This window comes from Atta colombica, unplaced genomic scaffold, assembly GCF_001594045.1.
Source record: "Atta colombica isolate Treedump-2 unplaced genomic scaffold, Acol1.0 scaffold127, whole genome shotgun sequence".
Classification (NCBI taxonomy): domain Eukaryota; kingdom Metazoa; phylum Arthropoda; class Insecta; order Hymenoptera; family Formicidae; genus Atta; species Atta colombica.
Window position 1 is genome coordinate 890,206 of NW_017259214.1, and position 13,827 is coordinate 904,032.

At 36.2% G+C, this 13,827-nt stretch overlaps 1 protein-coding gene across 1 annotated transcript in view; it reads right to left on the reverse strand.

Moving 5' to 3' along the window:
* LOC108684207 (protein dead ringer homolog) overlaps positions 1-13,827 on the reverse strand; it is a 105,709-nt gene that overhangs the window by 58,002 nt on the left and 33,880 nt on the right. The window contains exons 2-3 of the mRNA XM_018188406.1: positions 8,088-8,279; positions 6,549-6,968 (exon numbers count right to left, since the gene is read on the reverse strand). Coding sequence (XP_018043895.1) covers positions 6,549-6,968; positions 8,088-8,279 — 612 coding nt within the window. The remainder of the gene's footprint in view (positions 1-6,548; positions 6,969-8,087; positions 8,280-13,827) is intronic.

Genomic DNA, 13,827 nt, shown 5'->3' on the forward strand with positions numbered 1-13,827 from the left:
CTCTTTCTCAGAGCAAGACCGTGATGTGCAAACGCGTTAGTGTGTGTGTGGCCACCGTGCACGTATATCATATCAATGCGATACCTAACGCGATATACAAGCACGCGTTCGTCTGTGACAGCGTGACACCCCATGAAACGCGCGTGCTTTACATATATGCTTATACGTCGGTTGGAGATATTCATTATAATAGCGAGCGCGAGCCGTATAATATGATGCATCTTTGGTATGCTAACCGGGGTCAAAAAATATAACTCTTCGTCGCCGAGATTTGAGTCTACCCAGACGATGGAGACATCCCCGAATTCCAACACGCATCCCTCCCACGCTGGCACTCGTCCGTTCATCACAGAACGTAACATGTATATAGTATTATATTATTATATTATGATATTGAACATTAGAGAAAACGTTTGCATTTAATTTAATAAATATTTAATAGTTGCGGTGTGAGTATAAAGAAATACGGAGCATCAAAAGACACAGAAATTAGAAAGAATGAAAATGAAAGATGCGAAGAAAATCGACTGTATCTACGCTATGTTTACACGCGCGGCAATGCAGCCGATCAAAAGAAGCTGAAGATGTTGTTGCACATATGTACGACGTACATCGAAGAATTGGTCCTTTGTGGGCCATGCAATAAGAGGGACGATTATTACAATCACGATTATTCCTATGAATCATGGATAAAAATTGCAGATCTCTCGTGGTTTTTTTTAAATAAGCAAACAGAAGAGAAATCTATTAAAAATAATTGCTAATTATCATTCGGAAAATCGATTGTATTATCTTTTAATAGTAATTCTATTATGTATTATCAAAAATACACTCAGATTCATTGTAGCAATATAATTCTATACATTTATAATGCGAGAAAATAAGGCAGGAAATGATAAAAAAATTCGCGCGTTTCTAGGAGGACAGGCACTGTCAAGTTGATCAACGATATGTCACATCCTGTTGAAAATCTCGTTTCTGCGAATCAGCATGCGGCGTAACGAACCCTTTAACCAGCTGCTGTCACAATGTCGCGTTGTCTAGAGCGTGCCTCGCGATAATAATCGTAACGAAATTATGGAGAATTACGAACGGCCGTTACTCACGATACTCGGCCGTTTTACTTACTGACTATGCATTCTAAAGATCGACAAAGATTATCTGATGGAAAGGAAAATTACTAATTTTCTGAGCTAATTTTTGCGCCAATTTATCTGAAAAATATTACGCTGCTTATAGAATACTAGATTTCATACGAGATGTATTTGTTTTTAAAAGATATTTCTTTCTTTATTTAATTCTTATATCTGTATCATTAAGATATCTTAAAAAATAGTAACATCTCTTGGATACAATTTCCAAGTCCATAATGACATCCTTTAAAAATTAATGCCTTCTATTCACTTCTGGGACACGGAAGCATAAACGAAGAGCCTCTCTGAAAACTGTTCGGTAACGTTACGCCTCGCTCCGGAGGCGAAATCGCGTTACTCCCAGTGTTTTGCCGAGGTACCGATTTGCACTCGACTTAAAGAAAAATATGATTGTGTCGAACTAGGCTATATTCCAGAGACGAAGACCGAGCGATCCGTAGCGGTTTCAGACACGCTGATCACGGCGGGAGAAGAAGACGAACTGCCAGCTCGCAATTGGTTGCTTATAACGAGCGCGCGAAAAGCAGGTAGCTTAATAGCCATATTTACAGCCTCATCCAATTATTGAGTAAACACGAAGAATCCGCGGGTCAATATATCGTTTGAAAAAAAAAAAAAAGAGAGAGAGAACTAGCGCCGCCAGGCCGCTTACGGATAAGTGATGCAGGTGTTGCACGGACTTAGTAGTAAGTAAATTAGCTCGGTAAAGTTCTCGAACGCAACGTGGCTATTTTCATCTGGCTTCCATCTGAGTCTGGCTCTATCGTCGGTGTTGCTTTTTTATTCATCTTCTTTTTTGTCCGCAATGTTAAAATCATGTCGCGCACTTAGATGGGACCGGTTAACAGATTTGTGCTGTACATCACACGTTAATATCATGTGTCTCTTGATATCGTGCGCCGCGAAGTATTCAAAACGCTTAGCAGCGACAAATCTAATGCTTCTATGATAATGTTCATGAAGGTTGCCACATTGTAGGATTTAATTTTCTTTTGAATTACGCCATTTCAAGGGAAACACTTGAGACCCTTCTTTTATCCCAGAAACAAAGGGGTGTGACAATGGAACCGTTCAAACGATTTCTTCCAAACGAATATACGCATCACTCATATGCAACGCTCAATAATAATCTCGTTGCACCGTGCAATAATTGCGCTTTCGCATGCGTAACTCGGTTAATTGATCAATAAGTGAGAATAAAAAGGACCGGCTATAATAACATAAAATAAAGAAAAAAAAAGTATTCGCTACTTTTATCCTATTGCAAAATGAATAATACAAACATTAGAGTTATATAATTTATGAATATAATTATCTCGTATCTATAGTGCGAAATGAGGTAACGTCTGATATAAGGTAGAATACTGCAAGGAATGTTCTTGCCATTATGTTATCGTACTTGCACAATTTGCACAACTTGCACAACTCGCGCATTTATATACGATATAATTTTAATTACCTTCCTGGAGTGCAAATTAATTATCAATGTTGATAAAGTTTACGATACTCTACGTATTGTACGTGGAGGTGATATCAGCTCGCTTCTATTGCGTCTTACAAGATAGATAAGTCGTGTAAAAAAAATGTAAGTATAAATATAAAAATATATATAATATAAATAATATAAAAAATATTAAACTAAGAAATCTCTTAAATACAAAATATGTCTTTATGAATATTTCGAAAAAGTAATCGTACAAATATCACCAGCGTTTTCTCACGATGCTTTTATGCCATCGGTAATGACGATGTAAATGTTACGACAACATTACACTTTGAGTTCCAAAATAGTGAGAAAAGAACTGATTGTGTCGAGTTGTCTTATCGTGCTTTCTTATATGTAACGAGTTAACATACTTAGAAATGTAAAATTCTTGGGTAAAGTTAAACTGCAAAAGCGTAATTAGTCGCTAACTGCGTCAAATGGGTGCACATAGAAATATTTGTTATTTGTTGTAACTATGCTTGCATTAGGACATTTCGTAAGGAACATGCATGAGAAACAATTGCGCATATTCAGCTAATTCAGTTATGAGATCTGAATGCGATTTTATGTTCATATATATAATATTAGATCTGCAATTTGAGGGAAGCGTTTAAATAAATCTTAAAAGATAATAAGAAAAACTTCATGTGTGTGTGTGTGTGTGTGTGTGTGTGTGTGTGTGTGTGTGTGTGTGTGTGTGTGCGCGCGCGCGCGCGCGCGCAACCCTTCTTCTTTCTCCTCGAATAATTCACGAAGGGAAATGCGGAGATTCGAGCTTAGGTAAAAAACAGCGTTGTTTGTCGAAATTACAAAGGACCGTATCCGTCTACGTCCCACGTTAAACGCGCCAACAACGACGGCAGCGACGACGGATCGCATTCTGAGTTTTAGGTGCTCCGCTACATTTGCATAATGATAATGCATTTGCATAATCATTATGATAACTCGAGGGCAATCCTGTACGCGTGCGCGCGTTCGTCATCGTCAGTTGTCTCGTCGTGGCATGTTCAAAGTATCCTAATTTTGTATCCGTGCTCTATACAGGATGATTCTGGTAACTGGATTGGGTTATGTCACTTTTTTAAGCCAAGGCATAAAGAAATGAATGAAGATCTTAACTATTCGCTCTACTATTCTGTGATTGTTATTTTGAATAATGTACATTTATATAAAATGCACTTTTCTAAGAAGAGAGAATCATATATTTTTTTTTTAATATCAATACTACTAAAAAAAATCAAGAATAAAGGATAGCAATTAAATATCTTGATAACCAAATTTCAAATTTAGATTTTCTACCGAAAAAAACTTGAAAAAAGATTAATTAAAAGATTAAATTTTAAGTAAAAATTTTGATTTGATAACTTCAAATCACGAAAACCACAACTTTTCTTTTAATCAACTATGATTGGACACATTAAGGAAAATTTTTATAAAGCGAAAAATGGACAAATTGTCAAATTTGGATAAATTTGTGATCATCTTATGCACCGAGTTGTATGATCTTCGTGCATACAAGTGTCCTATACACTCAGTTTACGCGCACGAATATACACGCTCATAGAAGAGCAGTCAACCTTCTCGATCTACAGTCGAACACGCAGTACACACAGAGACGGAATAAGGCGTAAAAGGTGTGCACGCGTGTATAAGAGCGAAATAGCTGGCAATTTGCGAGGTTTACGAGTTATTTCACAATGGCTGCAAAGTATAGTCCTACAATATTATACTGCCGTGGTAGCTCGAGTACACGGTCAGCGAACGTAGTTGCACGGGGTAGAATGAGCGCGTGTAAGTGCGTGTGAGCGAACGCAAGGGGCGAGATGGGGAGGAGGGTCTCGTATGAGTGCATTGTTGTTCGTGTTGAGTATCACCGTCGGTGGACTACTTTGTGTACGATAGGTGCAATCGTTGTTTTACTGAAACAAGACTCCTCGATCGGATGGTACGCGACGTACTCTGGAGTTATTGGCGTCTCTGCCTCTGCTTACCCTATTTCAAGACAATAACCAACTGACTATAAACCTGTCCGGAGGTCGAGCGCTTTTATTTTCCCGAGTTAGTCGAGTCTAGTTCTAAAAGCATCTTTAAATCTCCTTCGAATCTTGATGGGAAGAGACAATCGCGTCGCATGATTTCGTTTTTGAATGAAAGCGTAAAAGGTATCGCGATTCTTAAAGCTGCGACCAGAGATATGGAACAGACACGGAGTGAGAGCATCAAAAAATTTGTGAAGAAAAAATACGAGAGCGCGGTACACGAACGATTACCGACACCTCGAAAAAAAAGATGCGAAGGAAGAGTAAAACAGACGAAACCACCATCACCCCGAAGAAGAAAGATTAAAGAGCAGCTTGTACGCCCTCGCCGGAATGATGGATGCGATCCCCGAGATGCGGGCGCCGTTCGCCAAGTAGGTGGAGACTTCTATTTCCATTCCCCCCGCGCACGTTGTTTCTCGTTTCCCTACCCGTTCGTCTTTCGCGCACCGTTTATCCGTGTTCGTCCGCTTGTTGTACGCTTTAATCGATGATACACCATTACGCCGATGCTCTGTTAAGCAAAAGAATCACTCTTTTCGCTTAGAACAAAAATCATATTCCTCTCCAAAATAGTTCTTTCAAAGAATCATACAAGTACAGGCGTTGTAAAATTTAAACACATTTGTCACAATCAGTATCATCGTATCACTTTTGTAATCATCAATCGTGTAAGATTAGTTTTAAAAATTGCGATGCGAATCTTCGAAGGCAGGTTTGTCACACGGTGACAAGGACTGTGAAAGGATATTGGCGTTTTGCGAGCTCACGCGCGCGAACAACAATTTAAATGGTAATTCAATACCACACCCTCTTTGCAAAAACCGAAAACCGCGAGTGAACGGGGCGGCCGGACCGACCCGGTCGGATCGCCGCGCCATTTCATACTCCATATGGCAAAAATGCAAGCGGAGTGCATGGCGAGTCACCGCAAAAAGCGTTAACAAGACTGCGATGCGAGTCCAGCTAATTCTATAACTTTGCCCTCATCCCCCTGGCCGGCTCGCGCGCAGCCTCCTTTCTATGTGTCTTATGAATAGCACCGTCCAGGCTCCGAAATGTTCCTTCCTTCCTTCTTTCTTTTCTCGTAGTGTCGAGCCGATCGCCTCTCGTTCTTGCCACGAAATACCGTCAACGAACTCGCCGTTCGGGGACGGTCGGCCGGTAATTATCTCTCGGCTGCGTGTAAAAATAATAATTAGCTTCCATCGTTGCATTAATTAAAGAGCCTCTCTTTCTCCCGGTTCATCATCTCCTCGCTCCGCGCTTTCGCAAGGGGAGAGTTCCGCCGTAATTACACGTCCCTCGCGGCACTAACCAGTGTCCCACAAAGGTGACCGCGCGAGTTGTTCACGCCCACGACACTCGACTTAGGTTCGCGCCATGGCATGGCACGCCGCGCCGTAGTTGTTGCAGTCGATGCTACTCCGGATATCATCATCGGGACTATTCGAGCCACTATTCCATTTATTTTGCAAAATTCATTTGGAGATGTACTTTACAAACCATTCGATTTAGACAGAAATAATCAAGCATATCGATAAGATTTCGAATATGAAGCTAATAATTTTTAGCGTTCCACAAAAAGCATCAAGCGAAAAAGTATAAAGCGTACAAATTTTCCCCTTCTCCGCAATTGTATATGTAATATATAATTCAGAAAAATTGATACGAATAAATGTTATTGTTTTCATAAAACATAAGTTTGATTAAATTGAGAGAGAAAAGAGAGAAAAAAAATTGGAAAAAGACAATCAAAATGGTACGTTAAATGTGTTAGTCGCCCAAAATGCGGCGATAGCGCACGATCATTCCCGACAAGCTGAGGAAGGCGTACGTACGTACTTGCTAGGTATATGCCTGACGCACCTGTCTGAATTGTTCTTCGAAGCTCCAATTAGTTCCAGGTGGATGTTGACTATTTACTGATGCCGCACGAGTTTCACCCTCACGAGCTTCTCCGTTATTCCTGGAATTTCCTTGCGACTCTCCGTTATTCCGGCAGCGAGGTGGCGACGATTCGTTAGACTGCGAGGTGGCAACAGATCTGGTGGAAGTAGTGGAGCAAGCTAATGCTTGATTTTCACCGATTTGATTCCCGAGACTTCCTGCGATTTGTGAATGGTTGTTTTGCGACGGTTGTGATGATAATGATGGCGGTGGTGGCGGCGGTGGTGGCGGCGACGATATGTATAAAGGTGGAAATAAGGTACCGAAGTTACCACTGGTCATTGCAGCCTGTAGAACCTCTAAACTATTTCTACTTTGTAACATATCTGCCTCGGTATGCTATAAAAAAAATCATTAAAGGGAGAATTAATTAAAATCGATATTTATCGATATCAAACGATAAAAATAATTTTTATCGAGTAATTAACTGAGGACTGACGTCAGGACACCTTTTTCATTAATAGGAAAACAGGACAAAGATTTATTTTATCATTTCAAAAAACAATAAATTAACTTTTACTAAAAAATATATTTGCGAGTGTTATGACTTTTTTTTTATCTTTCTTATCGATTAGATTTTTTTTCGATAACTAATTTTATACAACGATCTTTGTGTGTAAGTAAATAAATAAATATCTGAAGAGGGCTCAATCCGGTAACTGAAACTTGTTTTGTATTGTAATGTTTTGTAATGTTTTATATTTGAATTTAAACTGTTTTCTTTATTTTTATTTTTCTTTATTTGTAATTTATCCTATTTAATTGTGTTACAATTTAAAATGTGTTTGACTCTTACTTTGCCCTTTATTTATTGTTATTTATTTTGTATATGAAGAGTCCTTCTATCTGTTAAATGATATTTGCAAGTGTTATGACTCTAATTAATTGTAATTTAGTAAGAAGTGCAATATAAAGCATCAATTATTTTTACTGAAACTTTCCAATTTTGCAAGAGATTCTCTTCATTTTCGCACTGCGGACAAATACTATTGTGCATAAGATCACGATGTGACCTCTTATCAGAATGCCAATCGTAAAGATATTCGCGCTTGCCCAGATCTGTCATCCGGTTTGGATTGTTGCTATTGTCACGGTGACAATTCATTTATGACTGTCAACGTCCATTGTTACGACTATCTCATGATTTTCTACGATTCGTGTCATTCTACCTTGGCACTTTTGTAGGTCAACGAACGCTCGAACCTGCCGAGCAAGTTTTATGACGAATTATGCGACTGCTTATCTTCACGGAAACTCAGCAGGACGAACGACAGGGAACTCTTAACAATAAGACTATTTTTTTAAATCTGCATGTGTTTTCTCTTGTTGGTGCGCGTCAACAGGAGAATACTCAGCAAAACAAGAAATGATAGTTACATACTTAACGAGATGCGAAGCGAGTGATAGATTAAATATGTAGGTAAGAATAAAAAGAATGAAAAGACTTTTCTTACTAACCTCCAATCTAAATTTCGCTAGTAACTGTGGATGATGCGTGTTCATTAAATTGCTCAACTGTGCTAATGAAGATGCACCTGCAGCTGCATCCAAAGCTTGTGGATTGACTTGAAGTGACTGTGAGAGTAAGTCTTCTTCATCTTGTGTTTCATCGTCCATATCTGATTCATCTTCCGACTTCTCTTCCTGATACTGAAATCGTCAAAGAACACAAAAATTATATAATTCATTTTGTTCAAAATAAAATTCTACTTCGTATTAGATATACATATATCCATATATAAGCATAAAGATATGCGCAATGCACAAGCATGTTATTCTTATCACTTGAAAACGATAAGTTATATTATAAAAGCAAATGATAATTTTTTACTATAATTATTGACTATTCTTTACTAATATTTTTATACGTTGGGAACTTTTCCTATTCTCTCTACCTTCCGATTCATATTTGCATCAACTTATATCCGCATGAAAATTTCACATAGTCGATATTAATTATAATTCGTGTTATGTGAATTGAATAAAAAGTAGCGGAATTTATTGGTAACGTAATATCAACCATGCATGCAAGTTTAATCGTGAACAGGAAGGGCAGATAGCGAGGCATTAAACATTAATTAGGAAAATGGCGAATGCGATGAGTTATATTACACCGAGATAGCCGCTATCAAGTAACATTATTATGCTACGGGTGTCATAAGTGTTTTACGGTTGTGCCCATTGCACCGGAGCCGGCATAAAAATGTACAAGTCACATTACTGGGAACGGAAATGGTCATCGTTAAAAAAAAAGAGATGGACACTCCATATTTTTTCCTCGTCTGAAATTAACTCGACCTCTCGATAAATGTCTCGTGCGCGACTCTCAGACACGGCGAGCATCGACTCGCGTATACTCATTTTTTGTGCGCATTAATTTTTGTTTTCTAGATAAAATTAGAAAAATGTGTATATACGTTTTAAATCAGACAAAAAAAAATTTTTAAATCTAATCGTGCATCAATAAAATATATCTATATAATCTCTAGATTATATATAGATATGTTGTATGCACATTATCCAAATTCATAATGTTAAGTTATACCTAATTTGTTATTTTTAATTTATTATTTCTATAAATCATTACTGTTCCTATTTATCTATTAATTAATTTAACTGCAACAATGGAATTAACTAATTTATTACTATTTCTGCTAGTCAATTTAACTCGTGATCATATTACTGCCATAGTTTAGTAGAGTTAACGTTTCAAGAAAAATCATTTACATACGTAGTACATAAATTCACACAGAATCATACAAACATTTAAGATCCAGCTGAACCATTTAAGATATTGATGTCTATAGTTTGTGTTATCACATATACGATCCTATAATAAATATATTATATTGTTAACTAATTTAATTCAAGAAAATCAATTTTAATTCAAAATTAGTTTACTATTTATGGATATTTATTTTGAAACAGGAGAAATGGAATTTATATTTTGGCATACATGAAAATAATGAAATATTAAATTCATGGAATTAGATTTTGCTCCTTTAATATCTAACAATATGTATTTCACATATATATATATATATATATATATGTATTCATCTATCTCATATATTTTATCCATAATAGAACATCACAGAGATGAAAAGAAAAGAAGTGACATTCGAAAGGAGAGAGACTTCACTATTCATTATTTTAGGGAGTGTTCCTTTTATCTAAAAGAAGATGCAAATAGATTCACTGAAGCTTCGAGTATATTCAAATGGCAAAGAAGCGAGCTTTTACCTGGAAAGGGCGGACTTGAGTAAATATATGTTTATCGGGGATGCAAGTGGATTCAACGGTAAATGTACCGATGTCGAGTCCAATCTTAAATGGGACTACGATCGAAGGACAAGGCATCCAATGGGCGAGGAGTGACAAACGGTCTCTCTGTCGGCATTCTGAGCACGTGTGATAATATTGACCCTCTACGGTGGTGGTCAGGAATGAATGAGCGGCAAAAAATAGAATCCTAATCAAATACGAAACAAGTTCGTTTCTGAGATTTCGATCGGTCAACCTGTTATAAAACTTGCTTATATTTTTATTTCGTCTATATCTTCCGAATATATCTATCCCTTATCTATCCAATAATGAATTACATTATATTTCTTATACGTAATTAAAATTACAAATGATAAAGCATTAAACATGCGTGGTGAAAGATGTGCTTTCAAGAAAATTTTACGTTATCGGATATCAATAATACGTAGTATGTGTGTCAATGTTCAAAGGCTCATTCCGATAACAAATCGTGAAAGTCGTTGTGTGTTCCGGAGGCAAGTGTTTATGAGAAAAATATTGTTGAAATCGCCGCGTCGGAAAGAAGGCGCGAAAAAAAATTACGGTGGTTAGTACTGTGGCATCGTTATTCTCACTGTGGCGTGGGGTTACGAATTATATCATTCAAGTGTTTGCGGACGGTACCGTCATTACAATAATCACGGTAGAGCCGCATTCGAGGATGCCATTGTTCTAGTCCGAACCGAGCATTCGCACGTAGGTGTTTGAATCTCGTATGGAAAGTGACGGAGGAAATACGTCGGTTGCATCCGTCGACGCAACGAATATCCTCAAGTGGATAGACATTCAATTATTATTAATCGGATTAGATCTGTTTGAAGAATCATACATAATTTTCCACTTAATAATTATTACTAACTACAATTCAACTTTATCACTAATATTTATTCTATTGAAACTTGGACTTGTGTGAATATTCATTTAATTAGGAATCACACCTTATTTTCTCGATATTTACCTTTGCAAAAAAAATTATGTCGTAACGATCTATTTTTATTCTTGTCACTTCTGATAGCAATTAGAGATGAATTGAATAAATCAATACAGATGATTAATAGAAGTAAGATTGTCGCTTTGAACAAACAATTGATGAGCACAGTTCCATTGCGCTGTCTCTCTCTCTCTCTCTCTCTCTCTCTCTCTCTCTCTCTCTCTCACTCTTCCTCTTTTCATAATCCATGGCGCTGTGGTTTCATAAAGACATTTTAACGAGATTTAATATATCCTAGGCACGACAATAGCTAAATTTATCGAAGGCTAAGTCGCGGCGCGTTACCCTTTGGAGCCACTGCAGATAGCAATGTCCACCGTGATTTATCGCCATACCATCACCATCCGATTGTTTTATTGTTTATACTTTATAGTTTCCACTCTTCGAAAGTGCTTACACTCTTTAACAAAGACTCGTGGGTGCGTGCGGCGGCATGTATGTGCACGCGTTCTCGCATATATACTTGTATCTCGGCGTGGCTTGTAAATCATCGCCTAAATGCTTCAGGCACTATATACGGCTCTAAAATATTCTAATTACTATAAGACTATCGCGTTTAATTGAGGAATATCAGTTATATGAATATCTGTCAATTTTGATTATCAATCATAAAAAAAGTTCGTATAGTTCGTTATTTATATTATTCTTAATTATATAATTTCATTTACTCAAAATGCGAGTAACTTAATTCCTTTTCATCATTATTTATTTATTAATTTTTACAAGAATACAATATGTATACTAAAATATACAATTTTTACATCAATGCAGTTTAATTTGTTAATCGTCTAGATGAATCTTATGTATCTTATGTATCTAGTTACAAAGAAAAAGTTATTACTTCTGTTCAAGATATTTCTATTTACAACTTTAATCTACCTAGTTAACATCGCGTAGCTTTTATTAAGTGCAACAATCTGCTGTGCATATTGAAAATTATGAAATAAACAAAGACGTATATAAATTGCAAGAAAGATTTGATAAAGTGAAAGATTTGAAAAGAACTTCTCATCAAGAGGTAAAAGATAACACAACTATAATAATTATATTTGAATACATTTATAAATACTAAAATTATCAGAGTTTAAATGATTTACGCGATTTATATAACGATGCATTTTTTTATTTTATACTTAAAAATAAAATATATATATAATGTATGTAATTGTTACAGCGTATTTATAGAATAATAAAGTGCAATTTGTGGATTAATAAATAAACACATAAAAATAATAATATGTAATAATTGTTTCCACGTTAAATATTATATAAATAAATCATTTTACATAATTTACTTCTATTTCCGATAATTTAATGTGATTAATGTGAACTTTATTACACAAAGGGAACATAAATATTATTTTATTTTTTGTTATTTCTGAATCACATGATCTTCTTGCAATAAATCTGTAGTACAGTTTGTTTTTTTATGATTGCAACAATTATGGTTATCAATAACAGCAAGGTTAAAGATATTTTACGTTACAAAAAACTGAATTGTATTAAACGCATAAAACTTATCGATAGTTTGAAAATAATTTTCTATATATGCAGATATGCAGCTGGTATTACCACATATACAAAAATACCGATCATCAAGACTGTCGATCGGATCGATGACTGTTTGGTCGAAGTATTTAGTCTAGGTTTTATGGATGGTATTTTGCACACATGTGATTTAAATATATAACGATTAGATATAACCGCGAAATGAAAAAGAAATGAAAAACGTTAGCGCGTCAAAAATTATATTGTAAAGGCATTATTATCAGACAAAAAATATTATATATGTCGAGAATTTTTCTTAATTGGACATATATGGCAGTAAAGAAGCAAAATTTATTAAAGACAGATAAAATCAACAAGAAATAACGAATCAGTGAGTGTCCCATCGGAATTATAAATTATCTTTAAAAATAATGCGCGATAAATGTGTAAAACGTTTTTATGTATGTGCATATTTCGCGATTTTACTGTGCGATACCATTAGATATTACTAAAAATAAATAGTACGGCGAAAAAGAAAATAGGTATGCAAATCAATAGATAGATAAACGGGTGACTATTGATGACGATCGCGAATGCCGCACTATAAACATATGTAGCAGTTATAAAGGTGAAAAGCAAAACAAAGTATACATTTAAATTTTGAAAATCACTATAAAATGGCAACAAGGAAAATAAAGCGCGATAAGTACTACTGAGATCTATAGTATATACGAGTTGTTACAAATCATTTTTTTCGCGATAACTTGTCGCGATAGCTAACAATCCAATCTTTTTACGTTATCCTACGTAGTTTCATTTTAGTATTCTATACGTAGTATTCCGTATGAAATATTTATTGTCAAATATTACCCAAATAAATATTCACTGAGAGAGAGAATAGATATATCTATGCAACATAGTGCAGATAATTTCTGATGCCATGTGCAACAAAATAGATATACGTGTAACGTGCGAACGCGTGAAATAGGATGCGTTATCGAGAACGTTATCGAACTCATTTCCTCAGTAACGCCGAGAAGGTATAAGTCGCAAGCATATCGCGTCGATATCGAAGGAAATGACTGTAAAATAATTGCTTTACATATTGTAGCGTTGTACCGTGACTCGCTGAGTTTACCATATTCCACGAACACGAGGCACCGCGATTCCCGCGCGTAACCGATAAAAGCGTATACGCGATATAGGGCACGCAATGAATTCAAAACGAAGACTACCGAGAATTCGAAATGGCGCGACGCCGCGGTGATTAATTGCGCGCTGGGAACTTTCCCACTTGGGAGGTCAAATAATAGTGCTACTGCGGAGAAAAAAAAAACATATCGAGGTTTATCGTGATACTAGACAAAGTCGTAGGGAAAGTCGTGAAAATGTATACTTACTTTGAAGAACGCACAA